General features: G+C 45.2%; 1 protein-coding gene across 1 annotated transcript in view; it reads left to right on the forward strand.

Annotated features, from left to right (window-relative positions):
* The first annotated feature begins 20,276 nt into the window (after positions 1–20,276).
* Positions 20,277–27,886, forward strand: part of LOC123151993 (pyruvate dehydrogenase E1 component subunit beta-1, mitochondrial) — an 8,958-nt gene continuing 1,348 nt past the window's right edge. The window contains exons 1-13 of the mRNA XM_044571607.1: positions 20,277–20,534; positions 20,624–20,698; positions 21,311–21,391; positions 21,482–21,508; positions 21,612–21,674; positions 21,785–21,871; positions 22,970–23,095; positions 23,520–23,653; positions 23,735–23,807; positions 23,915–23,980; positions 26,994–27,032; positions 27,142–27,266; positions 27,354–27,468. Of these exons, the coding sequence (XP_044427542.1) occupies positions 20,505–20,534; positions 20,624–20,698; positions 21,311–21,391; positions 21,482–21,508; positions 21,612–21,674; positions 21,785–21,871; positions 22,970–23,095; positions 23,520–23,653; positions 23,735–23,807; positions 23,915–23,980; positions 26,994–27,032; positions 27,142–27,266; positions 27,354–27,468 (1,041 nt within the window). The 5' untranslated portion in view covers positions 20,277–20,504. The remainder of the gene's footprint in view (positions 20,535–20,623; positions 20,699–21,310; positions 21,392–21,481; positions 21,509–21,611; positions 21,675–21,784; positions 21,872–22,969; positions 23,096–23,519; positions 23,654–23,734; positions 23,808–23,914; positions 23,981–26,993; positions 27,033–27,141; positions 27,267–27,353; positions 27,469–27,886) is intronic.

The following is a 27,886-nucleotide window of genomic DNA, read 5'->3' on the forward strand; positions in this document are numbered from 1 at the left end:
TCGTCAAGGATCTCATAGGAAAAACAGAAGATGAAATTGGAGCAAAATTTGAAAAGTTCTGGTAAATTTTTGTGGCGCTCTGGAGCTCACACGACCGCCCAAACGAGCGGCTCCGGTTGGATGAAAGGTTGTCTTTTTGTCTGGAATTCAGGAGCTCCTTCGTATTTTGCTCGCCATTTCTTGATACGAACTCCGATTTTGACGTTCTTGGGCTCGTTGGATTGCTAGCAAAAAGCCCAATGCATTTGCGGGCTTGGATCTTCATTTTGGACATTTTGGTAAATGCCAAACCATCAAACTCTCCAAAGGGCCTTGATCTGGTGCCTGGAACTTCTCCGGTTTGACTCCCAACTTGGTTCTTTCGATGTCCCAAACCCATGAACATGTCAACACACCTACAAAGACCACAAAACACAGAAAAACTAATAAAAATAAAAAGTGTGCAATGAACTTGGTAAAAACAAGTAAATACCCAAAGCTATGCATTGGATACATGAATAAGTGCTAGATGGATATGATATGAGGGATTTTGGCACTATAATATACTCTAAGAAATATGCATAAATCCACTCATCACTTGTGACCCTGCAAGTTCGGTAAAACATAGACCTGAACAAAACCCCTTTCGTTCAATAACCGATAGCGGAACCGTGGCCATATTGATCCCTATGAATACACGAATGATATGCGAGTGAACCTTTGTTATCATGTGATATTCCCTTTGCTTCGCGATACTTTACCAAAATCCGAGGCGAGATATATCGGTATCCTCTTGAGTCATTCTCACCCTCACTATATACTGGTCTCCTCATTACCGGTTTGTATTCTTCTTTCTTGTTGACATGTTCCGGCATCCTTGTGATCTATTCACTTGTGTATGGCCAGACGGCGATGGATGTTGTCATAGCAAGAGGGCCCTAAGAATATCTCTTCATCGTCGGAGGAGCAAATCCCATCCTTGAGCTAAGCTATCTAGCCCCTTGTCAAACATTCTGATGAACCTGTAAGTTGTCGTTATGATCATCGTGCTATAGATGACGTTTGCGCAACCCCAAAGCCCATCGTACGGTAAAAAGTGACTATGATGCTCTCATGGTCTAAGGAACTAAAACATACATTAACTCTCTGTGTTATATCAATTGACTTGTGACGATGGTATCTCAAAGCATAACAAACAAGTTGGGTCAATTCAATATGATTGTTCTTCTAACGTCATATTCTCAATGTTGTTTTTGGACTATCGTTACACTTAACTACATCTCAAGATTCAGAGAACATGATCAACATACAACACTTGAGCTAGAGGCGAGACTAGGAATCAAGTCTTACCGTTTATCATTCCACGCGCGCTTATGAGTTTTCCACTGAATCGCATATTTCAGGATCATAGCACTTACAACATAGAATATAAACTCTTAATTATAAACACGAAAATAAACAATACAATATTATTGCCTCTAGGGCATGTTTCCAACACTAGGGTTAGGTCACCACAGCCCCGGCGGAGCCATATATACCCAAAACATCGGCCATCAGGTTTAGATGGGCCAACTGGCCGCACCAACCCACTCATAAATGACACAGGTCGCGGTCCAGAAGGAAGGGGAGGAAAGGAAGAAATCAAATCGGTATTCAGCCACAGCTCACAACCAACACCCACACTAAAGCCCAACAAGCTCACCCACGGGCCCACTGGCCCAGTAGCCAGTGCCCTGTCTAGGGTTTCCTCCCTAGACACATCCAAATCCAACTCCAGCGTGGATGGCGCCGCCGGCACCCTAGCCAACGACATCACCACCGACGAGGTAGATCCCAGCGAGGCGACAGACACGGAAGAAATTGAACCAGGTCCAAGTAAGTGAGGGGAAGGAACGAGGTGAAGAAGCTTGCGTGCACGCCAAGATCTGGGCGGCACCTCCGTCCACCCACACTCTCCCACCGACGCAGAGTAGTGAGGCATTGGGTGACCACCAGGCGCGAACTTGCCGATCTGGCTGCCGACGGTGCCCAGATCCCGTGAAGCAGCAGTGACCCCCACGAGGGGGGGTGGAGAGGAAGAACCATCTTTATCCGAGGAATCATCACCATTAGGATCAAAAGCCCAAAGTCGGTTGAACGATAGCCGCATCGGAGAACAAAGAGAGGAGGAGGGAGCAGGGAGCACCGATGGAGCGGGGGAAGGAGAGGAAGAACGACTGCGACACGAGGAACCCTGCGCTGGGGGGAGGAGGTCAAGACGACAACCAAAAGGGGGCGGGTAACTCACCGACGAGGGAAGAGAGAGGGGCGCCGGGAGAGGGAGCCATCACCGATCACCACACTCGTGCTTTTAATATCAGTGGAGATGGTGATGGAGATTATTTGTGCAAACATTTCAATGAACTGGAAAAAAGAATTGTTATTAAAAGATTAAATTTTGAAGAGTCTGTTAGATGAAGAAAAGTTTAATTCCTTACAAAATAAGGAATTAAATGATGGGGATAGAATGAAAGATCCGCTAGAGATCTCCTAGACGAGAAGACGTCATCAGACGATTAGGCCAGCGCATCGAAGCAATATGCTCATCTGAAAACGAGTGAACTTTATTGATAGATGCTGTCAAGCTAGCAGCTAGGCGGTCGCAGTTGAGGCCTCGAGGGGGCTGGGAAGAAGAAAGGCCTGCATGAGCTTGAACGTGGAAGGAAAATACGGCCCCTGCAGGGCTCCAACGGACGGGGCCGGCCGGTGGCGCGGGTGGCTCCGGGCCTCGCCGGTTGGCCAGATGCTCGCACCACCCGTCCACAGCACGGATCACACCGCACTGTCACACACGAACGTTCTTCATATCTTGATGACCACACGAGCGCCGCTGCTGCCGCCTTTTCTAAAATAAAAAACGTGTGCTGCTGCGGAGGCATGTCATGTCAACTGCTCCGTCGTCAGATCAGATGGGATAGATTCGATACGTCAGGTGGATGTTTGTGCAAATATGGTTTAGCTAGCCGAAGCCCGTTTCCTCACCTACTTGTGCACGACAGCACATGTCAAGCTGTCCATGCATACTATCCATCAACGGCTGAATTATCCATCGTTCCACTGTCGTGCACACATCCATCGTCTATACAGCAGTTTCGCCTCGCCTATGCCACCTAGAACCCATCTGCAATATCTTTTTTCTGTCACAGAAATACTGCAGAAACGCACAAACAACAAAAATTGGGTTTTCTTTAAAGAGATTTTTTAACACAGTACATACACAAAGGCAAGCGCTCATATAAACGTGCACACACTTACCCCTATGAACGTACACACGCACATCGTATCCCTATGAGCACCCTTCAGAGATTGGGCTGGCGCATACACTCACCCTTATGAACGCACATATGCACACCCTATCCCTATGAGCACATCCGAGAGACTGAGCCGATCCATGCACTCATCCCTATGAACGCACACACGCACACCTTACCCCTATGAGCACCTCCGAGAGACCGAGCCGGCATATCGACTTGAACGCTGATGGCCTGAGGATACCACTGTCCACCTAACCATCCCAACCACAGGTTGATTCGCTTGTGAAAGAGAAATTGAGGTGTTAATATGCCCTGAATTCTTGTATGACCAAAAAACCATATTGGGAATCGCGAGATAAACACATAATTTGAAGATACAAATAGCAAGCTTCTTTTTCACATGTTTCTCCACCCCCAACCTCAACCCTAACGGTCTCTTTGATTCGTAGGATTATAAAAACACGACAATAGATAAACAAGTTGTGCTCGATTCCGGCGAGGGAGGGGCGATGACGGCGGCGCACCTTCGGCTCGTTTTAGTGTTTGTAGTCGTCGCTAGGTGGTCTACGGATCTGAATGTATTTTTTATTATTTCTGGTGTTCGTTGTTTTGCCGTGATTGAAAATGAATAGATTGAAAGTTTTCTTGAAAAAATAAAAACAAAAACACGGCAATAGAAAAACATAGGATTAAAATGTTATAGTCATGTCGATGTTACATGTTTTGGGGTTATTTGATTGCATCATAAGAAAAAAGCAACACACCGTCGCCAGGAAGCCGCCGCCAGCGTTTCTTCTGCCTCCCGCCTGCACCACGCCGGTTTGCCTCGTCTCATGTGGCCTTAGGGCCATGGAGGCGTGGTGGATCCCGGCCTTTGTCGGTGGGAGGGCTTCGTTTTTGGATGATTTTCTGTTTTCTTAGGGTTTGTGTCTTGCCCAGATAGACGAGGGGGTGGCGGCTCTCTGAGGATGAAATAAGGTTCTTCCCGTCTAGTCCCTGTCCCGGTGGTGCTTCTAGCATCATCGGAGGGCGTGTGAAGGGTTTGTCTCGCTGGATCTTGTGGGATACGGTCGGGGTTTGTCTTCGGTGGATCCACGTGGATCCAATATGTTCGTCGATGTTCATGTGTCTACAGGTTGGATCATTCCGATCTAAACTTCTCTTCAAAGGCGACGGTTGCTGTTCTAGTGCGCTAGTTTGATAAGGCCTTAGCACAATCACTTCCCGACTGTTTACTACAACAAGTTTTACCCGGCTCTAGTGAAGGAGGGGCGATGACAGCGGTGCGCCTTCGGCACGCTTCGGTGCTTGTAGTCGTCGCTAAGTGGTCTACAAATCTGGATGCATTTTTTATCTTATTTTTATATCCTTTGTACTATCATAATTGAATTTTTTACAAAAAAAGATTATTTTGAAGAGGTTTGAGTAGATGATAGAAGTCACATGGGAAGTAGTATAGAAAATTCTTTAGAAATATCCTATAAAATTTTTCTTTTAGAGGAAAGGGGCCTGACTTTACAAATAAATCCAACAGGCAATAGTCACCAATACAACCAACACCAGACAAACAAATAGGGTCCAAGATTGAAATGTCACCGGCTGCTCATGCAACAGTTACACAAATGCATGCAAGCTGACTGCCTAGACAGAAAATGAACTAACTGTTAGAAGGGAGAGAGAGGTTTGGTGGAATTGTTCATTGTATTGCTTGAGCCTCGTGGGTATATATACATATATATAGGAATACATGATCTACTTGGAGTACAAGACAAACCAGAATACTTTCCTAGTATATTCTATGTATCCAATACAATCACGTTACTCAACATCCCCCCGCAGTCGCAACGGTAGCGACGCAGACGGTGAGACTGGAGAAGAATCTGAAGGCAAGCCGACGGACACCCCCCACAGTCGTAACGGTCGATGCATCGCGGAAGTCATGGCTGGAGTGGAAACCCGGCGAGGTTGCTCAAGCAAGGCGGTAGCCCTTTGTGCCGTTTGTCGAGGTAGCTGAGAGCGTGTGTGGTGGAGTCGTGGTCGAGGTAACAGTGCGAATAATGCGGTGGTCAATGTCGAGTCAGGTTGGCCGGTGTCGAGAAAGTCGCCGTGGAGCCGCGGGCGGAAGGAGGCGCCGTGTTAGTCATGGGCGCAGTGGTGTCGAATTAGTGGTGCGCCGGGAAGAAGATGTTGTTGACGATGAGTTGCGACGGGTTTGCCAAGCCCGGGGACACATCATGGACGAAGGCACACACCGGTGTTGCCAGCACCGGCATGCGTGGACGTACGAAGATGAAATTGACGAAGCATCGCACTAGGCTTGCCAGGCCCGGGGACACGTCATGGACGAAGGCACGCATCGGTGTTGCCAGCATCGGGCAGGCGTAGATGAGGGACCTGCACAAACTGTATGCTATGTCGAAGAAGTCGAAGAGGCTAGCAGAGAAGGACTCGATGACAGTTGCGGCGCCAATCGGCACGGGGCCAATGTCGCCCGCGGTTGTTGGAGTAGATGAAGCGGTAGGGGTAGATGACAGCGACGCTGGCGACGGGCTGGTGCTGGACGAAGATGAAGGGGGTGGATGGGCGGCTACGGAGGTAGCGGCGCCAGCATGACAAAGACGGGCGCGGACGATGGCGTTCCCGCGCCAAGAAAGACGACGCAGCGCATACCACGGGAAGTCGATGCGCGATGACGATGGAGTGGACCGCATGCCGTGGCGCTATGGCTCGAAGGGGCGATGCAACGTTGGCGGGCAGGTCGGGGCGACGGCAAGAAGAACTCGGGGTGGCGGCGAGGACCGCGGGCCGTGACGATATGGCCTGAAGGGACGGTGCAGCTGCGGAGCACGGGTCGGTGCAATCGCGTGGACGGCCTCGGGGCGGTGGATGGGACCGCGTATTGCCGCACTACGGCCCGTAGGGGCGACACGCGAGTCGATATAGCCGCGAGGAGAACCACAGGGCGACGGCGCTACGGCCCGACGGGGCGACGCAGCGGCAACCCGCTGCTCGATCAACGGAGGGGGGCGTTGAACTCGGGGACAATCTTCATGGGACCTGCGGAGGCGTGCGCAACCGACGGGCCAGGTTGGTCGCGCGGCGTAGATGGGGCGGGTCGCGGCGGCGAGCGGGTGATCAAGTCGATCGCGCGCGAGGTCGGGGACGCCGCTCGGTGGAGGCGTGGTGGCGGCGGAGTTCGAGATGAGGCCGGCGACGACAGATCGCGTGGGAAGTCGTGCAGACGAGCTTGTCAGCACCGACACCCAGGCTGCCAAAGCAGCACCGGCGCCCGGGCAGCGAGGCCCGAGCGACCAACGGAGCAGCGGCGCCCGAGTTGAGGCAACCGTCCCGACGCAGCCGAGGACAAGGCCGGCGAGGTAAACCGTTGGGACCGTGCAGATGCGGCGGAGGCGGGTGACGTGGATCAACGGGCGGGCCAACACGCGAGCGACGGCTATGATTGGACATCGCATGGCGCGAGGCCGCCGGGTCGGGGCAATGCAGATTTTCTGGTCGAAGCAGGGCAATGACGGCCGGTGTAGGGCGACGGACGGACTGATGCGCGGACGGCAGCTGGCCTTGACGGGCCGCCTTGGCGCGCGTGGACGCCGGGTCAAAGGAGAGGTCGGCTGGTCGCGCCGGGGTTGGAGTAGAGACACATGGGGGTCGACGGCGGCGACGGGCGATGCAAACCGAATCAAGATTAGATCAGAAAATCAAAAAGGATGAAAGGACATGCGGTGCCCCCATGTGTGGTTTTGATAATTGATGACAATCTCTATGGACTAACGGTTGCCTTGAGTTATATTTAAAGGATTTGTCCAGAGGATTGTCTTGAAGTCCATGTGTTGGTTTCAAGGAGTTTATGAGATGACCAAAGTGCTTTTCAAGGAATTATCCAAAGATTGGTCATGTGTGAGTTGAGATGGCCAAAGTGCTTTTTAAGGAATTATCCAAAGATTGGTCATGTGTGAGTTGAGCTTATTGCATGCATGTCTTGAAGAAGAAGATTGTGTGATCATTCATGTTTACCTTCAAGACATCATCCAAATTAAGAAAGTTGGAAAGATTCAATGTTGATCAAGACTAAGTCAAGAGTGAATCAAGTTGATCAACTCACAAAGCGTAGAAGAAGTACCGAGAGGGATCAAGTGATCCCATGGTATGGTAAGCATTGTCCATTACGCTTTGTGTACTAACCCATTGTCTACGTGAGAGTTCTTTGTGGGGTTAGGTATGTTTCCATGGTCTTGCGTCAAGAGGAAGATCTCATACAACCCATGGAGGATGACATCAAGTGGTGATCGTCATCAAGTTTGCAGTGTGCAAGTTCAAGTGGAGCAACTCGAAGAGTGGCTCACCCATAATGGAGTATGGGGGAGCAATCAAGCTTGAAGCTTGCTGTCCATTGTGGTGTCAATGGAATTGTGAAGATGTGCCAAAGAGTGGCTCACCCATAGTGGAGTATGGGGGAGCAATCAACTAGTCTTCATCGAGCCAACACAATCAAGAAAGGTGGTCCAACTTGAGGAAGTCAAGATCGTCATCATCTAGCTCAAGTGGACTATGTGCAAGGCAAAGGTTTGCCCTTGATAGGTTTTCTATTTTACCGGTCTCATAGTGGTAGTTGGGAGACCGGGTTGTAGGATCGATTGCCGTACTATCAAGGGGGGCTCTCTAGGGAGTAGCTTGATCGTATCATTAGTCGAGAGCTCAAACCATTGCATCCTTGCATCATCTTTCTTGGTTCTTGTTTGGTTCCATTTGTGAGTCTTAGAGCTTATGGTCATCTTGATGACAAGCTTGAGTTCATCGAAAACGGAGTTCGCATGCATCTTCTATGATGTTTTCGGTGTTGGAGGTTTTACCGGTCTTATCCGAGGAAGGGTTCTCACCATTTTATTATGGTCCTTTTCTCATTTGCTTCTTATTGATATTTCTCTCAAGATTGTGTTAGCCCTTGTCATTAGCTTTCCAACAAACTTGGTTTCGTTGAATTCGGAGCTCGTATGCGAAAGTTGTGGCTGTTTTGATATTGCCTGTTTTACACAGAGAGGTTGTACCGCCCCATGGAGAGGTTGTACCGCTTGACCGGTACAACCGGTGTTTGGAGCGGTTGTACCGCTCCAGAATTGGTCCGGAGGTTGTACCGGTCATGTACCGCTCTACCACCGGACTGGTCTCTGTTGTGGTGCGGTTGTTGGGCGGTTGTGGGCCGGTTGTACCGCTTATTGCCTGTTACCGGTTGTACCGGTGCTCATAGAGGTTGTACCGCTCCTATGTTGTTCTGTACATAACGGGCAGATTCGTGGGGACCTATTTAAGGGGGTCTTCTTCCCCAATGGTTCCCTATCTCTTGAGCTCGTTTTTGCCCCCATTGTTGACCTTCTTTGAGCTTGCTAACTCTCAATCCCTCCATGGATTCTTGCTAGTTTTTGAGGGAAAAGAGAGAGGAGATCTAGATCCACATTTCCACCAATCACTTTCTCCTCTATGTGAGGGGAACCCCTTGGATCTAGATCTTGGAGTTCTTGGTGTTCTCCTTCTTGTTCTTCCTCTCATTTTCCTCCCTAGCATTAGTTGCTCCGGTGGGATTTGAGAGAGAAGGACTTGGGCACTCCGTGTGCCCTTGCCATTGCATTTGGTGCATCGGTTTGAGTTCTCCACGGTGATACGTGGAAGTGAAGTTTGAGAAGCTTATTACTCTTGGGTGTTTGGGCACCCTAGAGCTTGTTCCTCTTGGGTGCCTTGGCGCCCTAGACGGTTGGTGTTGTTCGGAGCTCAATCATTGTGGTGTAAAGCTCCGGGCAAGCGTCGGGGTCTCCAATTAGGTTGTGGAGATCGCCCCGAGCAATTTGACGGGTACCGGTGACCGCCCCAAGGGTTGCCAAAGTGTACGGGTTCGGTGACCGCCCCCAAGGGTTGCCATTTGTACGGGTTCGGTGACCGCCCTCAAGGGTCCCTTAGTGGAATCACGGCATCTTGCATTGTGCGAGGGCGTGAGGAGATTACGGTGGCCCTAGTGGCTTCTTGGGGAGCATTGTGCCTCCACACCGCTCCAAACGGAGATTAGCATCCGCAAGGGTGTGAACTTCGGGATACATCGTCGTCTCCGCGTGCCTCGGTTATCTCTTACCCGAGCTCTTTACTTATGCACTTTACTTTGTGATAGCCATATTGTTTCTTGTCATATATCTTGCTATCACATAGTTGCTTATCTTGCTTAGCATAAGTTGTTGGTGCACATAGGTGAGCCTAGTTGTTTTAGGTTTTGTGCTTGACAAATTAACCGCTAGGTTTATTCCGCATTTGTTCAAGCCTAAATCGTAATTATTTTAAAACGCCTATTCACCCCCCCTCTAGGCGACATCCACGATCTTTCAATTGGTATCAGAGCCTCGTCTCTCTTTATTAGGCTTTAACCGCCTAGAGAGTAAAGATGTCGACTAGGGGATTAGGATTCTCTGACACTCTTAGTTTCGATGGCACAAATTTTGATGTTTGGGTAATTCGCATGCTTAATCTCTTTAGGGTCATGGACCCAAATTTAGAGCGAATTGTAGATATGGGTTTTTCTCCTCCAAAGGATCCCCAAAGATTATCTTTAGAGGATGAGAAAAACTCTTATCTCAATGCTCAAGCTTCTAATGTGCTTTTCGATGCTTTGAGCAATGTAGTTATATTTCAACTCATGCCGTTCCGGGATGCTCATGAGTTGTGGACGAAGCTTCAAGATAAATATGATGTGTCCAAGATTTGTGGGGATGATTGTTCTCCCTCCACCTACATGTGGTTTTCCACAAGGTAATGATATGGTGAGTAGTGTTGGTCATTGCAATCATGATAGTATGCTTATTGTGGATGATCCTTCATCACTATCTTATTGCAATGCTCCTTCTTTGGGCTTTAACACTTCAAGCACTCCAAATGTTTCACATGCTTGTGTTGATAGTCCTTGCATATCATGTAGAAATTGCTTGACTAAATCTCATGATGATATATTTACTATGTCTTGTTGCCATGATAAAAACACATCTATTTCCTCGAGTTGTTGTGCTAACAATGTAGAGGAAACCCAACACTCCATGGAACAAGATGTGGTCTTTTACGGTGCTTCAAGGGATCCTACATCATCATCGATTGCTTTTTTCCTTATGGCTAAGGCTTCAAAGGTATCTCCCACTTTGAATCCCAATAAATCTTGTGATGATATTGATGATGGCAAGAGTGATGATGATGTTGATTATGATGAAGAGAATGATAATGTTGCCTCCTTAAAAACTAAGGGGGAAATGATTTTTAAAGCTCTTCACAAAAATAAACTTGCTCGTTTCAACTTCATGGAAATCATGTCTATTGCCATCGAAGGCAAGAAATACATTGAGGAGTTGGAATCTCATCTAGAGGAGCATGAGGTCACCATTGAGAAAATGGAAGCTCATGAGCGTGATTACGCAAATGAGATCGCGGAGCTATCTCAAGCTCTTGAACATGAACAAACCTCATCTGAATCTCTTGAGGAGACCTTTGCTATAGAATTATCTAGAATAAAGGAATCTCATGATAGAGCACTCGAGGTGGCCAATGTTTTTGAAACTAAAAATGTTAAGCTTGAAGTTGCTCATGCTAGACTCCTTGAGGATTTTGAGCACCTCGAAAATGGCTCAAGGGTCATCAAGGGTGAGCTCATCAAACTCACTGAGTCTCATGATCAACTTGAAGATTCTTATTTAAAAGAGCTTGCCAAGTTGTACTCTCCTATTGTTGTTAATGATGATGCTTGTGCTACTAACTCTATTACTTGTGAAGCATCCATTTTGAAGGAGAACGTTGAGCTACGGGCTCAACTTGAGTTGCTATCTAGCAATTATGGGAAATTGGAAGAAAGCCATGAAAAGCTCTCAAGCTCTCATGATAATCTTCTAGTATCCCATAATGTGCTAAAGATAGCTCATGAGGCCATGCTTGCTAAGGTAACATCTAGTGAGCCTCATGTGGATACTAGCACTACTTCTAGTCAAAATGCTATATTGCCATGTGCTAGTCCTTGTAATTCATCTACTCACAATATTGGTACATCTTGTGATGAATTGCTTTCCTTGCCTTGTTGCTCTAACGATGAAGCTTATACTTCCTCTAGTACTTGTGTTGAGACTAACCATGTAGAGGAAATCAAAGAGCTCAAGGCCCAAGTCACTTCTTTGAAGAAAGACTTGGAAAAGAGTCATGAAGGGAAATCCACACTCAACAATATCTTGAGTGTGCAAAAATCCCCCAATGACAAAGGTGGACTTGGATTCAACTCCAATAAGAAGAAGAAGTCCAAGGTGAACAAAAAGAAGGGCCAAGAACAAGTCAAGAATTCGGCCAAGATTGTTTGCTTCAAGTGCAAAGTAGAAGGGCATCATGTTAGATCTTGCCCATTGAAGAAGAAGCCCATTAGTGACAAGCAACAAGGGAAGCGGCCACAAGTACACTCTCATTCTCAACCTCAAGTTGAAGAAAGGCCTCTTCCCAAGAAAACTCAAGCAAATGCTTCTCAAGTTGAGAAATCAAGTGAGAAGAAAGTAAAGAGTAGACGTTGCTACCTATGTCGTGAAAAAGGTCACGTTGCTTCTTCATGCACAAATGGTACCTTATTCAACCCTATTCTAATTGATGATATCTATTCTCTTGGGAAGGATAAGGTTGGCAATGTGTTTGCCAAATTTGTTGGTGCTCAAAGTGGTGTCAAGAAAAGAACCATTTGGGTAGCCAAGCCTATTGTGACTAACCTCTTAGGACCCAACTTGGTTGGGGACCAACTAGCTCATACTTGATCAATAGGTGTTGTTGGAGGTCATTGGAGACTTGGCTACATTATGAAGAATTAAGGGGACTTCATCATTCTTATTGTCTCAAGCCAAGTCAATTGAATCATCAAGTTTATATCTTATATCCAATGTGCCTCCTTGCGGTAACTTGTACTTAAATTGCTTACATTGAAAGTTACTTGCCCCCTTGCATGTTTGGTTTTGTTCCTTGCATGTGTTTGTATATGTTGTGCTTCCAACTTGATTATCTTGAGCAATCAAGTATGTGTGTGTTGGTTTGCACATCATGTACGTGTGTGTCATGCGTTGAGCCTTTTGCATCTTGTTTATTTCTTAGTTGGCTCTTGTGAGAGATTAATGGAATATCCCATTATGGGGGAGTGATGTGCTTTGTGCACCTCACAATCCTATAAATGTGTGTACATGAGTAATACCATCTAGTATTGATATTTCAAGATTATCTAGTCACTATGTGGTATGTCTTCTCATGAGAAATTCAAATTCTAAATAGTCCATTAATTATCTCTTGTTGGATCCTTTAATTTCCTCTTGTCTATCTTTAATTGGTATCACATTATGGGGGAGTAATATGCTATGTGTATATTACTAGCCTAGAAAATGTGTACATTTGAGATATTGTCACCTAGAGTTGATATTGTTAATTATCTTGTTCCTAGGTGGCATGTTAGCTCTACAAGTTGCAATTTGCTTTTTGTTTGGTGTGAAGATGATGTCGGATATCCTTGCTATCTACCACCGGGAATTATTTCCGTTTACTTCTTGTCTTTTGACAATTGGTACTCACTTTTGTGGTAGAATTTATTGATCGTCTTTACATTGGCTTGTGCCTTTATTTGCCTTTCTCTTGCCAAGGATTGTATCAACTCCCTTTGTCTTCCATACCACTTGTGGATCTTGTTTATTTCTTGATCTTGTCTAGTGTTTTCTAGATATAGTGAAAGTGGTGATCCCACCTTGTGCATTTTGTATTCAAATGCAAATTCTCTATAATGCACTAGTCTTGGGGGAGCTATCCTATTTTCTATAAAACACTCATCTTGCGATCCTTATCAAGCGTGTGTTGGTGGAAGGCAAGCCGTTTTTGTTTTGGTACTTTGTGCCATCATGAAACTTTGTAGAGAGCTTGGTTTGTTTGGAACCATCCTCTCTTTTGGGGGTTTGATATCCTTTATTTAGTGGGTATCAATGGATATCTCATTCCTTGATGTATCTTTTATTGATATCCTCCAAGTGATGATTTATTCATTTGGTATCTTTTCTTCACTTGGTATTTCTTTGTCATTTGGTATCGGTTCTTGAAAGTCTTGAGCATGCATATTAACTTTGTGTAGTATCTTTGGCATGCTTTCTTTCTTTGACCCAATATATAGGGAAAACTCCACCAAGTCTCAAATTGGATGAGATGTGCATGAAATTCTTTTTCGTATCTATATGCACATTTTTATGTGGAGTTTGTCCTATGTATTGTTGGTTCTCTAACTCTTTGGCCCCAATGAGTTTGGGTACCATTTTGTTTGTGTTGTTGTTCTAGGAACAATTGGAGATACATTGGATGCTCGGCTCACTCACAAGGAAGGTGTTGTCATCATGTGCTTATTGGAGTCGAGCTAGGATGATCAATGAACTACTATCTACCTTCAATTGGTATCTACTACATCCTTCCAATGTTAACTCGGTAACAAGTATCTTCATATTCTTCATGCACACATTTCTTGCATCAACCTTGTGTAGGTTGTATCATGGCATGTTATTCATTCATTCTTGTGATACTTGTTCCCTTTCTCAAAGCATCCCAACAATGATCTCTTGTTGCTAGTTGTGATGTCTTTGATGGGTGTGTGGTAGGAATTCATTTATATACAATAAGACCATATCTAGCCATGTGCTATGCTTCCAAGCAAATATCTTATTGGTATATGTATGACCTCCCTTTGGATATCTTGTTCCTCGTGTTGTAACTATTTCGGGTGTACATCCTTCTTTGTAGATATATATCATCATGATTTCGTCTACCTAGAATCTTATACACTTGAGATAAGTTGCATATCTAGTTGATATCCTTTCTTTCACGTCCACCTTGTCTTTCTTATGTTATTTCTTTGGTGGCTTCGTGAAAGCTTTTGCCTTGAGTGCGTGTCTTCTATCGTTGCATCTTGATGCACTCTTGTGTGTGGTGAAGATTATTTTCCTCATGCTTATCTTTACGAGGCTTTTGCCATCTTAATTGGTATCCCTCGTCTTGATGAGGCTTTCATCTTCTATCTTCACCACGGGTTGTCACAAGCATAGGTTCTTATATGCTTATTAGTAAGCTTGTGAACCCATTTGCTAGTTGTGTGTGGGAATGATAGGCCTTGCACCGTGTGCCTCATTCTTTCAAGACTTTATTGATGCTTAATGCTCATCCGTACTTTAGTCTTCTCAAGTGCATTGCCTTGACTCACACACATCATTTTGGTTGAGCCCTTTCTTAAGTTGTCTCTTTTACTTGTTGCTCAACCATGTGTTTGTTTCAAGTACTAGGCTTAGTTTCCTATATGCTCACTTGCACTTGTTGTTAGTTTCTATTGATTTTGGGGGAGCTATGATCCTATTGTGTGCACTTTGTATCCAAATACAAATATTCTTATGTGTGCACAAATCATGGGGAGCTTCTCTAGTTTCTTTAGAACACTCCTTTGCTCATATCATAATATCCTTTATTCACGTGGCTCGTAGGATCTTTGGTCTAGTTGGTTCAATTGGTATCTTTTGACAGCTTGCTTTAATTGGTATCTTTTGGTTGCTTGATTGCTTGTGTCTCTCTCGGTTATGTCTTTGTGGCATATCTTCCTTTAGTAATCTTGGTGCCTCAATATAGTTGGTGTCCCTCCAAGTATTACCTTTGGATATGTGTATGGCATTCCACTCTCTTGTTGAGAAATGCACAACTTTTGGAGGAACACCTTTTATATTGGTCTTCTTAGCTTTTCACCCATTTTGGCAATCGATGCCAATGGAGGAGAAGTTTCAGAGAGTTTTGTGGAGAAGTCTTCAGAGCTTTATCCTTGTTTTAGTTTTGTTCCTAAGCATTTGCATCTCATATACATGCATTATTGGTTGTTGCATTGCATGGTGATGCATAATTCCTTATATAAACTCTCTTGAAAGTGATTTTCATCAATTACCAAAATGGGGGAGATTGAAAGGACATGCGGTGCCCCCATGTGTGGTTTTGGTAATTGATGACAATCTCTATGGACTAACGGTTGTCTTGAGTTATATTTGAAGGATTTGTCCAGAGGATTGTCTTGAAGTCCATGTGTTGGTTTCAAGGAGTTTATGAGATGACCAAAGTGCTTTTCAAGGAATTATCCAAAGATTGGTCATGTGTGAGTTGAGATGGCCAGAGTGCTTTTCAAGGAATTATCCAAAGATTGGTCATGTGTGAGTTGAGCTTATTGCATGCATGTCTTGAAGAAGAAGATTGTGTGATCATTCATGTTTACCTTCAAGACATCATCCAAATGAAGAGAGTTAGAAAGATTCAATGTTGATCAAGACTAAGTCAAGAGTGAATCAAGTTGATCAACTCACAAAGCGTAGAAGAAGTACCGAGAGGGATCAAGTGATCCCATGGTATGGTAAGCATTGTCCATTACGCTTTGTGTACTAACCCATGGTCTACGTGAGAGTTCTTTGTGAGGTTAGATATGTTTCCATGGTCTTGCGTCAAGAGGAAGATCTCATACAACCCATGGAGGATGACATCAAGTGGTGATCGTCATCAAGTTTGCAGTGTGCAAGTTCAAGTGGAGCAACTCGAAGAGTGGCTCACCCATAATGGAGTATGCAGGAGCAATCAAGCTTGAAGCTTGTTGTCCATTGTGGTGTCAATGAAATTGTGAAGATGTGCCAAAGAGTGGCTCATCCATAGTGGAGTATGGAGAAGCAATCAACTAGTCTTCATCGAGCCAACACAATCAAGAAAGGTGGTCAAACTTGAGAAAGTCAAGATCGTCATCATCTAGCTCAAGTGGACTATGTGCAAGGCAAAGGTTTGCCCTTGATAGGTTTTCTATTTTACCGGTCTCATAGTGGTAGTTGGGAGACCGGGTTGTAAGATCGATTGTCGTACTATCAAGGGGGGCTCTCTAGGGAGTAGCTTGATCGTATCATTAGTCAAGAGCTCAAACCATTGCATCCTTGCATCATCTTTTTTGGTTCTTGTTTGGTTCCATTTGTGAGTCTTAGAGCTTATGGTCATCTTGATGACAAGCTTGAGTTCATCGAAAACGGAGTTCGCATGCATCTTCTATGATGTTTTCGGTGTTGGAGGTTTTACCGGTCTTTTCCGAGGAAGGGTTCTCACCATTTTATTATGGTCCTTTTCTCATTTGCTTCTTATTGATATTTCTCTCAAGATCGTGTTAGCACTTGTCATTAGCTTTCCAACAAACTTGGTTTCATTGAATTCGGAGCTCGTTTGCAAAAGTTGTGGCTGTATTGATATTGCCTGTTTTACATAGAGAGGTTGTACCGCCCCATGGAGAGGTTGTACCGCTTGACCGGTACAACCGGTGTTTGGAGCGGTTGTACCGCTCCAAAATTGGTCCGGAGGTTGTACCGGTCATGTACCGCTCTACCACCGGACTGGTCTCTATTGTGGTGCGGTTGTTGGGCGGTTGTGGGCCGGTTGTACCGCTTATTGCCTGTTACCGGTTGTACCGGTGCTCATAGAGGTTGTACCACTCCTATGTTGTTCTGTACATAACGGGCAGATTCGTGGGGACCTATTTAAGGGGATCTTCTTCTCCAATGGTTTCCCATCTCTTGAGCTCGTTTTTGCCCCCCATTGTTGACCTTCTTTGAACTTGCTAACTCTCAATCCCTCCATGGATTCTTGCTAGTTTTTGAAGGAAAAGAGAGAGGAGATCTAGATCCACATTTCCACCAATCACTTTCTCCTCTATGTGAGAGGAACCCCTTGGATCTAGATCTTGGAGTTCTTGGTGTTCTCCTTCTTGTTCTTCCTCTCATTTTCCTCCCTAGCATTAGTTGCTCCAGTGGGATTTGAGAGAGAAGGACTTGGGCACTCCTTGTGCCCTTGCCATTGTATTTGGTGCATCGGTTTGAGTTCTCCACGGTGATACGTGGAAGTAAAGTTTGAGAAGCTTATTACTCTTGGGTGTTTGGTCACCCTAGAGCTTGTTCCTCTTGGGTGCCTTGGCGCCCTAGACGGTTGGTGTTGTTCGGAGCTCCGGGCAAGCGTCGGGGTCTCCAATTAGGTTGCGGAGATCGCCCCGAGCAATTTGACGGATACCGGTGACCGCCCCCAAGGGTTGCCAAAGTGTACGGGTTCGGTGACCGCCCCCAAGGGTTGCCATTTGTACGGGTTCGGTGACCGCCCTCAAGGGTCCCTTAGTGGAATCACGGCATCTTGCATTGTGCGAGGGCGTGAGGAGATTACGGTGGCCCTAGTGGCTTCTTGGGGAGCATTGTGCCTCCACACCGCCCCAAACGGAGATTAGCATCCGCAAGGGTGTGAACTTGGGGATACATCATCGTCTCCGCGTGCCTCGGTTATCTCTTACCCGAGCTCTTTACTTATGCACTTTACTTTGTGATAGCCGTATTGTTTCTTGTCATATATCTTGCTATCACATAGTTGCTTATCTTGATTAGCATAAGTTGTTGGTGCACATAGGTGAGTCTAGTTGTTTTAGGTTTTGTGCTTGACAAATTAACCGCTAGGTTTATTCCGCATTTGTTCAAGCCTAAATCGTAATTATTTTAAAACACCTATTCACCCCCCTCTAGGCGACATCCACGATCTTTCAAAGGATGACGCCGATCAAAACGACCGGCGAAAGAGCAAAAAAAAAATTCGGAGCAAGGCCTCGGGAAAAAGACTCTCTAGGGTAGCCGGTCAACACGACCGGCGGACGAATCCTAAGTACGGGTGGATTGGCCCACAGCGGAGGTCATGGAGGCCGATCACCCCAGAGACGGCGCGCGGGTGCGGAAGCAACGGCAGTTAGGGTTTGAATCGTGATTAGGCTGATATTATGTTAGAATGGAGAGAGAAGTTTAATGAAATTGTTCATTGTATTACTCGAGCCTCGTGAACATATATATTAATACATGATTTATTTAAAGTATAAAATAAACCAGAATATTTTTCTAGTCTATTCTACGTATCCAATATAATCACGTTACTCAACACAAACTACCCTGATCACCAACACCCCCCTAAGCCAAATGAGTTTGATCCCGTTGAGAAAGATAAATCATAGTAGCCAGTACACGCGAGATCAACAACTCCTCGTAGCTTCTTTGCCGCATTCCTTAGCCAAATGGTTTCCATGGCTATAAGAAGATGAGCAATCTGAAAATACAATCAACGTGCTTATTAAGAAAATAATGTTTAATAATAAACTTATTCCTAATTGTCCATAAAATCCATCACATAGCAGAAAATCCAAACCAAAACAAGCGCCCGTTTTGCCCCGTCAAGGACCCAACTAGTTTTCGTAACTCAGCGAATGAATTGGACGTCCATGTCACACCTAGCCACGACTGGGTGCAACTTCAAAACACGGTAGCTAAACCACACCTGAAAAGAATGTGTTCCGAGTCCTCGCGCCAGCATAAATCGCACAAAAATTTCAAAGCCAGACTATTACATTTACGAATTTGATCCGCAACCGACAGTCAACCACGAATGGCTTTCCACATAAAAAATTATCTTCAAAGAAATCCGGGCACGCCACACTTAGTAGCATAGCCAACAATCAATCTAGAGTAAAGTGACTTAACCAAAAAACGCCCACAAGAAGTATGGGCCCAGATCCCTGAATTTGCCGCCTCCGAAAGCGCAGGGAAGATGGCAGCGAGACAGTGCCACTCCTTCAACTCCGCAGACAGAGGACATAACGAAAACTCAAATCCCAATTGCTGCGAAAGAAATCTGAGATGGAAATCTCAGGATCAACACGGAAAGAAAAAAAGAACAGGAAAAGACAAGCACAATGGCGCATCACCGTGCCACCAATCAAGCCAAAATTGGACTGAAACACCATTACTGACCACAAATTTAACGTGAGAACGAAACTCATCACATGCTTTAACCAAATCACGCCCGAACTAGGAGTCCCCAGACGTTGAGGCAGACAAAGGGCTGCAGGAAGGAAAGTATTTTGCTTTTAGAATATCGAACCACAACAACCTAGGAAGAGGTGTTAAGAATCCACCACACTGTTTGATGATCAAGCAATCAACATACGAAAAATTCCTAAGTATTATAATCTTTCAATATCCTATGAAAATCATCTGAATAAAGAGAGCCCATTTCATATGGTTGTCTCATACGAAGGCCAATCAAAAGGTATATGACAACTTTCTCCAAACCAGGCCACAAGATTTTCCCTATGTAAACCATGTCATCAAATACTCTATGATTTCCATGTCCCAAACAAGGCATAAGACTTGCAAGATTTTTCTTCTTCTAAAAATTCGTATGTTGATTCCATATGCATAATTGTAGTGCACTCAGATCACCAAAACAAACACATGCTCACATGCATGGATGCACACTCATCTTATGGAGGCATGGACCCGACAAATCTTGAAATTGGTGAGCCTGTATAAACACCGTATTGCTAAAAGATTAGCGTCAGACAACCTAAAATAAATCCAGAAAAATACGATTACTCTTGCCAAGTCTAAACCTTGAATCCCGGTAGACGCGTTCCGTCACAAGGGATCTAGCCATTAGAGCTATGCTTAGTTCACAGCAAATAACGTCATTGACATGATACAAAATCATCATGTCATAAAAATTCAAATCTAAATACAACCCACAACTTCTATAAAAATAAAAATAAAACCAAGCTACTGATATTACAAAATCAAACCAGTGAGCGAGCCCCACCATGTGCATCATCCAATGCAAAGTTTATCCTTCTTTTCCCCTTTATTTAATTTGCACTTTAATTCCGGCATCATAGATCATATGCTCCCTTAGATATATCTGTATTTAGATGAATTTAAGACAAGTAATTTGAGACATAATAATTCTATTTGTATCTTGAAATTAAAATGAGGAATTACAGGCAATAATTTGTGTACACTTATTTTTCGAAGCACATACATTCAATACCGAACTTCCTCGATGTCCTTTCGACAAAATATACAAGGAGATAAACGCAGGCTGCAAGTCGGCGCGGCAATTTCGGCGGCGTCCTCTCCTCTCCATCCATCTGCCTCACCCTCCCCCGCCGCCTCAACACGGCGCCATCCTCATCACGAACCCACCAAACAAACAAAAGGCGGACCCAACTCCCCCTCCTCCACCTTCCCCGGAGCACAAATCTCCCATCCCAATCCCCGCCCCCGTCGGTAGCCGATCGCGTCGACGATGCTGGGCGCCGCGAGGAGATCCGGATGCGTACGTGCGCTTCCCTGAGAAGATGTTTTTCCTCCGTCCCTGCCTGTCGGTTTTGTCTCTGATCCGTGTGCGTGTTTCGATCGGTTCAGGTGCTGGGGCAACTGATGCAGACCCTCCGCCCGGCGGCCACGGCGGCGAGGAGCTACTCCGCGACCCCGAAGGAGGTGAGCGCTTGGCTGGAACCCTAGCTTAGATCGTGTGGTGAGGCGTGGCACGGTCGTCGGTGTGATTGATTAATCTGTTACTATTTGTTTGTTTGTTTGTTCTGGGGTGGTGAATGGTACAGCTAGGTGGGGTTAGTTTTTCGAGACGGTTGATCCTGTGGGCTGTGGCAGGGGTGGTTGCATATTGGCCAGTCATGGGCTTTAAACGGTAAAGTGCGTCGATTGTATGGAACCTTACTCGATTTGTGCAGCTCAGTTCTGGAAATGGCCGGTCGTTCAGGAGAATCAGTCGTTTTTGTTGTCGACGTTTCTAGGTGGGAGAACATACCTTTTGTGCGCTGACAGTGGGTTCAGTGAATTGAACGGTACTGTTTTGAAAAATGTATAGCAGTATTGTCTAAGCAGTTTGCTGGACAGCTGGTGTAGAGGTATTTTAGGTTGTTCTGATTTCACCAGATTGAAAGAACCCAACATGTATCTTATTATTTTGTTAATACACTTGCTTGTTGAATTTTTGTAGTGTTGTGTTTGCCTCTAGAATAATTTTATGTTCTGCTTACATTGTGATTTTGTGTGGGAAATTTATGCAGTTCCTCTTCTTTTGCTCTTTAGATGACTGTGCGTGAAGCATTGAATTCCGCCCTTGACGAGGAGATGTCTGCCGACCCTTCTGTTTTCTTAATGGGAGAAGAGGTACCACGATACCTACCACCTGGAAGACAGTTTGTATATTTTTCTCTCCTTTTTTTTTGTGCTCTCTAATACTTGTCATTTCTGTGGCAGGTTGGAGAGTACCAAGGTGCGTACAAGGTGAGTGAATTCTTCTCAAGACTCATGATTTCTTTATTACTTAGTGGCAACTGAAAATTTGTGTGAATACTATTAGCATTTATATCTTTTATGTTATTTGCAGATAACAAAGGGTTTGCTGGACAAGTATGGTCCTGATAGGGTTCTCGATACACCAATCACAGAGGTTATAAACTTGAACCCTTAAAAGTAATCATTGGTGTCTGTTCATAAGCTGTCAGATTTGTGTGATCAGTTTCGGAGTTTTCAGTACTAATATGCTATTGTTCTCTTCAGGCTGGTTTTACTGGCATTGGCGTTGGTGCTGCCTACCAAGGTCTTAGACCTGTAGTAGAGTTCATGACATTTAACTTCTCAATGCAGGTCAGTCATTTTATTTTCGAAATTCCTGAAAATGCCAGTTTGTCAAATAACCTTATTATATTGCTGCATTGTATTTTTCGCTGCTAGTTTTCTAAGCAGCTTAAATTATGGTAGGTCGTGCTGATTTTCCCCTTGTGATGAGTGGTGATGTAGTCTGCTCTTGATTTGTTCTATATCATGCTGTGTTTAAGTGGATGGGAATATTCTTTTCAATTGTTGTTTATTCTTTTACAGAAACATGATTACTAGAAACTGACATTAGAAAGTACTCATTGGAAGAGTATCATCCTTCTGAAAATTTGATGATCAAGATAACTACATTTTCTTCCCGTTGGTAGCTTAAACAGAATACAGAGCTTGATGGCCACAGTATAGTTTATGCTTAACTGCAAGTACAAGAGTAAAAATCTGTTACTCATACTTTGTTTCGCATGTTGCCTATTGGACATTTGAGAACTTTGTTTTAAGACATAGTTCTTCCTTGTCTGCATGTTCACATATTACTCGGAATGGTTGGATATTGAATGATACCCATTAGTTACTGTTACTCCCTCCCATAATGTAAGACGTTTTTGACACACTGTTGGTAGCTTAAACAGAATACAGAGCTTGATGGCCACAGTATAGTTTATGCTTAACTGCAAGTACAAGAGTAGTAAAAATCTGTTACTCATAGTTTGTTTCGCATGTTGCCTATTGGACATTTGAGAACTTTGTTTTAAGACATAGTTCTTCCTTGTCTGCATGTTCACATATTACTCGGAATGGTTGGATATTGAATGATACCCATTAGTTACCACTACTCCGTCCCATAATGTAAGACGTTTTTGACACACTAGTGTAGTGTCAAAAAACGTCTTACATTATGAGACGGAGGGAGTACTATTTTTGATTAAAACTTTGATCCCCATAATTACATATTAATTGCATACGGCTGCTAGTATGCCTTTCTTGTTGCACTCAGTTTGTACATAACTCTGTCCATAAATTTACTTTCATTTATTCTGTATATAAATCTTGCCGAATATGTCTACATACAACAACTGTGTATTGCATTAGTCAAAGTGTTTGCCTAATAGCACTGTTTTGCACATCCAGGCAATTGATCACATCATCAATTCAGCTGCCAAATCAAACTACATGTCAGCTGGTCAGATATCCGTTCCTATTGTTTTTCGAGGACCAAATGGGGCAGCTGCTGGAGTTGGTGCTCAACACTCGCAGGTTTGACTAAAGCTTATCTCTACCTATTTTTTTCGAGAAATCCATGAGAACTGCCTTCTCATATAGACAAAGAGAGATGAACAATATGTACAGAGGAGCACACGTTTTTGAAGGGAGCATGGCAAAACCCTATAGCACTAAACTTACCTGTACCTATCCATGTGTTGTTTGTCATCCTTACTCTATTTCTTCTGTTGGTGGTAGAATGAAAGCCAAAACTGTCAGAACATGACTTGTTCATCTCACTATCAATAAATGCATTGAATTGCAAGAGGTGTAAGCTTTAGTGTGCTTCTGGTGCTTCATGATCATAAGATGCATATCATCTTTGGTTTGTTTTTCATTTAGCATTTTTAATCTATTTATCCAAGTAGTGGAACCCTAGTAGTCTAATTTACTTCGGTACTAATTGACTTCGATGCAGTGCTATGCAGCATGGTATGCTCATGTTCCAGGATTGAAGGTCCTAACTCCCTATTCTGCAGAAGATGCTCGAGGCTTGCTAAAAGCTGCAATCAGGGATCCAGACCCTGTTGTTTTCCTGGAAAATGAATTACTGTATGTAATATTTTGTCCTACTTAGTTATATTCTCTACATTCAAGTTGTCATTTCAGCGAATCATTTATTCTTCTTTGCAGCTATGGTGAATCGTTTCCTATTAAGGCTGAAGTACTTGATTCTAGCTTCAGTGTCCCAATTGGCAAAGCTAAGGTATGTTCTTTAGTGGTCAGGAAGAGTTTAGTTCTGTCAGGTTTTTTGTTTGGATTGCCAGCAAGAGTTTTTTTTTTGGTTTCACCTTTTTTTTTTTTGATCTGCAGATAGAACGGGAAGGAAAAGATGTTACAATTACTGCATTCTCTAAGATGGTTGGGTATGCTCTTCAGGTGTGTTACCACAGTACTTTTAAGTAAACGGAAGAAGTCGCTAATAGCTGTGTTTACTTGTGTTGTCCATTAGGCCTTCTTGTTTTACATTCGTTAGTGAAATTTGACCAAATAACGTAATAGTACCATTAGCAGCTAATGGTTTGTTCATTAACTAGATACTTCTTTTATGCAAAGAATGGTTGGTTGTGTAATATAGTGTCACCTTGACTGTGAAAGACTTGTTCACCCTGAACCCCTGCAAAATTGTCCCCAGTGGTCCCTTCCATATTACCTTTGGGTTCGTATCATGCAGAAACTTTTTTGATAGACTGAGGTATAAAACTTCCATGCGATATTAGTGATGTGTGCCCGCCTGCCCGGGGTACTATGTCAGCCCAGGCTTCAACACGGAAAATGACATGGGGCCAACAGTACTTCCACCTTAAGAAATGACAATTGGCGCTGTGCTGCAGTCTCAGTCCAGCCAATAACAGCAAGCACACAAAATTAAGGACATTTGGTTTCACTTTTGTCAGTTCTTGGAATAATCAAGTTGCTCTAGAAGGGTGACTTATGACCAAGTTATAACAAGAATACATCAGCACACGAGAAACCACGCCCGCGTCGCTCAGGAGGCGGCTCGGGCGGAACCATAGCCGCCGCCGCCGCCGCCCCTCCCCTCGCCTCCTCCTCCCTCACCGCCGCCGGAGGACGCCGGCGGGCTAAGCCCGCGCGGCAGACGGCGGCGGCGGGGCGTTTCTCCGCGTGTCTATGGTGGGGGAGGCTCGGACTCCGCGGCTGCGCAATGCGGATTCCGGCGCACTCAGGCGGATCCCTAGGCGGCGCTCTTCGGCGAGGTGGTGGCTGCGGCGCTCCCTCATGCGGCGGCAGCGAGGAGCTCGAGGGCTTTGTCCCTCCACCGAGGAGATCTGGAGCGGTGGGGTGGCAGCCCACGTTCCCTGCCTGGTGGGTGTGCCTCTGGTGCTCAGGGGGCGCGGCCGTTGGCTCCTCCGCTGACGGCGCGACTGCTGGTGGTTGCCTGATCTGGCCGGGCTTGGTCAGATCTGGCTCGCGGCGTTGGCTGGCGACGAGGATTGGTGGTGGCTCCTGTGTGTTGATGGCGCTGTCGAGGCGCAGGAGGTGTACGGGCCAGCGGATGTGCGGGTCGGCTTGGCCGGCTGCGTGGGGTGGGTGGTTGTCGAGTTGCTCCGAGCGAAGGCTTGCCTGGCTTGCGTCGGCCGGTGGTGGCGGCAGGCGTCGCTCCCTTCTTGAAGGCGTCACCGTGGAGTTCTCGTCACCGCGCTTCATCCTCGGATCTGGTTCTTCGGGTGAAAGCCTAGACTCGGCTGGGTCGGGCAACGATGTCGTCTCTACGACATTCCTCCTTTGGGGCGTTGTTTTGAAGACCGGTGATCCTTCTCCGCGCTTCCCTCGGGCTGGACGTGCACGGCATCACGGTTGGCGGGTGCCCAATCGGTGATGCGAGTGGCTGGCGTTGCGACTTGTGCGGCGACGACGATGGTGGCGTGCGAGCTGGGTCGCGGCTTGTCCTTCTGATGTCGACGGTCCGATTCGTCGTTGGGTGCGCCTATGTTTGTTTCTGACCGTGACAGAGAAGTCGAAGCTGCGTGTGGCGGGGCCCCTGCGGCAACGATGACTCCATGAGGGTGGTTTCAGCGGACGGTGCTCTTCGGAGGTTGCGTTGGACTAGATCGGTGCGAGGCTTGCAACTTTCTCCTGCGAAGCGCATCAACAAAATCGGAGCTGCCGGTCCTCGACGTCTCGGCTGACTGTTTGGCTATTGCCGACGAGGTGCTTGGGCGTCGTTCGTTCGGAGGGGCCTTGACGGGTCATCAACGGCGAAGTCGAAGTCGCCTGCTTGGGGAGAGGTGATGACGATGACATTGCAGGCTGCCTCGACGGTGTCCTCTCCTCGACGATGTGCGTGATCTTGTGGGTGCCAGGTCGGCTGATGTGCCCTTTTCTGTGGGCGTTCTGTAACGGTTTTAGTCCGGATTTCCGTTAATTAACCGGACAATTCTCTTCTTCTTAATCAATGAAAATGGCAAATCTTTTGCCTTGTTTCAAAAAAAAAAATGACCAAGTTAATTCTTTTAACGAGTTATGAGAAAGCTGTGGCTTCCAGAGTTTGAATAATATCTAAGTGACTACTGAATGCATTCGTGACATTCAGGACCTACACGTCTTGTATGTCTACATGAAGTGAATGATAGAATTAAATTCAAGATGATCTTGCCCATAGTGTCAAAAAATTCAGGATTCAATCTTCATGATCTTCAGTTCTGAGAATCCTATGATATGTCATGATTCGAAATTAACACATTCATGCCCCATAATCACATAAAAGAAAGAAGACCAACCTTCACATGAAGTAGCATTCATTAGATCAGCAAAATCTGTCTCGACATGAATCAGTGCATTAATTAAGTGGATTGTATAGTCATAAGCGCCGTAGCTCAGTGCCAACAATAGTGCTGTTAGGACCATGCAGCTCTACCCTGAGTTCTTCAGCACTAACCTCCTGCTGATTCTGCTTCACCATATTCCACGTTAGAGCACAGACTGCTATGGAACTCAGGGCATCCATGATCTTGATGATAAGGTGCTATGCCTCAGGGCCTGGTGTCATGGCTCTGAAAAAGAAGGTCCTGCATGTTAGACTATAAGTAGTATAGTACACGTACAGCCCATGTATATGGTCAAGGCTGTACGCATAATTGACATGTTACTGGTGCACGACCTGTTGAGCAAAAGAGCTAATCAAACTTGTGTTGAATTCTATAGGCTACCCCCTTCTAATAATTGTCTCAATGTCCAAATTTAGAGAAGTTCAAAATTGGGCCAGCCATAGTGAGATGACATTTTGAGAAATTGATTCTGGTTGAGATGATTTACTTACATGAGTGCATTTATTTTAATTACTAGCATAGTAGCATCAATGATTTTTCCCCACTGTACATAAAATACTCCCTATTGTTCTGGTTACATTCTCATGCTCAGTCATTTTCAGGCTGCAGAGATACTGTCCAAGGAGGGAATCAGTGCTGAGGTAGTTACTTTTCGCAAAACATATTATGTAGTACAGTTATGTGACCAACGTTCTTTTTTAACTACATCCATCATTTTTTCTTATTATTCACTATAATATCTGTTAACAGGTGATCAACCTTCGGTCAATTAGACCGTTGGATAGAGCTGCTATCAATGCATCTGTCAGGAAAACCAGCAGATTGGTAACCGTTGAAGAAGGCTTTCCACAACATGGTGTTGGTGCTGAAATATGGTTCGTCTCTCTCTCTCTCTCTCTCTCTCTCTCTCTCTCTCTCCCCTATGCTTGGGTGTTGGGTTCTCAGATGTATCTTCATTGCAGCATGTCCGTAGTGGAGGACAGCTTTGAGTATCTTGACGCACCAGTTGAGAGGATTGCCGGAGCTGATGTACCTATGCCCTATGCGGCAAACCTTGAAAGATTGGCAGTTCCACAGGTCTGCACTTGCTGCTTCTTTTACATTGAGCCCAAACCATTGGGTCCCATTTCTTTAGATATTATTGAGGAAGTTCGCCTAATCGATAATAGCATAGCATTTTTCATGAGCAGTACTGGAAATAGCACAGTTTTACCATGATTTTTAGTTTCTTGCCTTCATCCATCTACTGTGGAATCTTTATCTATAGCCAGTATCATTGGTTGGCTACCGCGCAACCTTTATCTATAGCCAGTATTATTGATTGGCTACCATGCAATATTTTCTGAAAGTAGGGGATATTGATGCTATTATTTTTATGTTTGGACTGCCTTGTGTTGGTTTCATACTTCTTCATTCTCAGCGTGCTCCATTGTTATTAAGAATTTAGTGAATTGTATGTACTGTTAAGCGGGTACTTGCCTAGTGGGGCATCAGT

This window comes from Triticum aestivum, chromosome 7A (genome assembly GCF_018294505.1).
Source record: "Triticum aestivum cultivar Chinese Spring chromosome 7A, IWGSC CS RefSeq v2.1, whole genome shotgun sequence".
NCBI lineage: Eukaryota > Viridiplantae > Streptophyta > Magnoliopsida > Poales > Poaceae > Triticum > Triticum aestivum.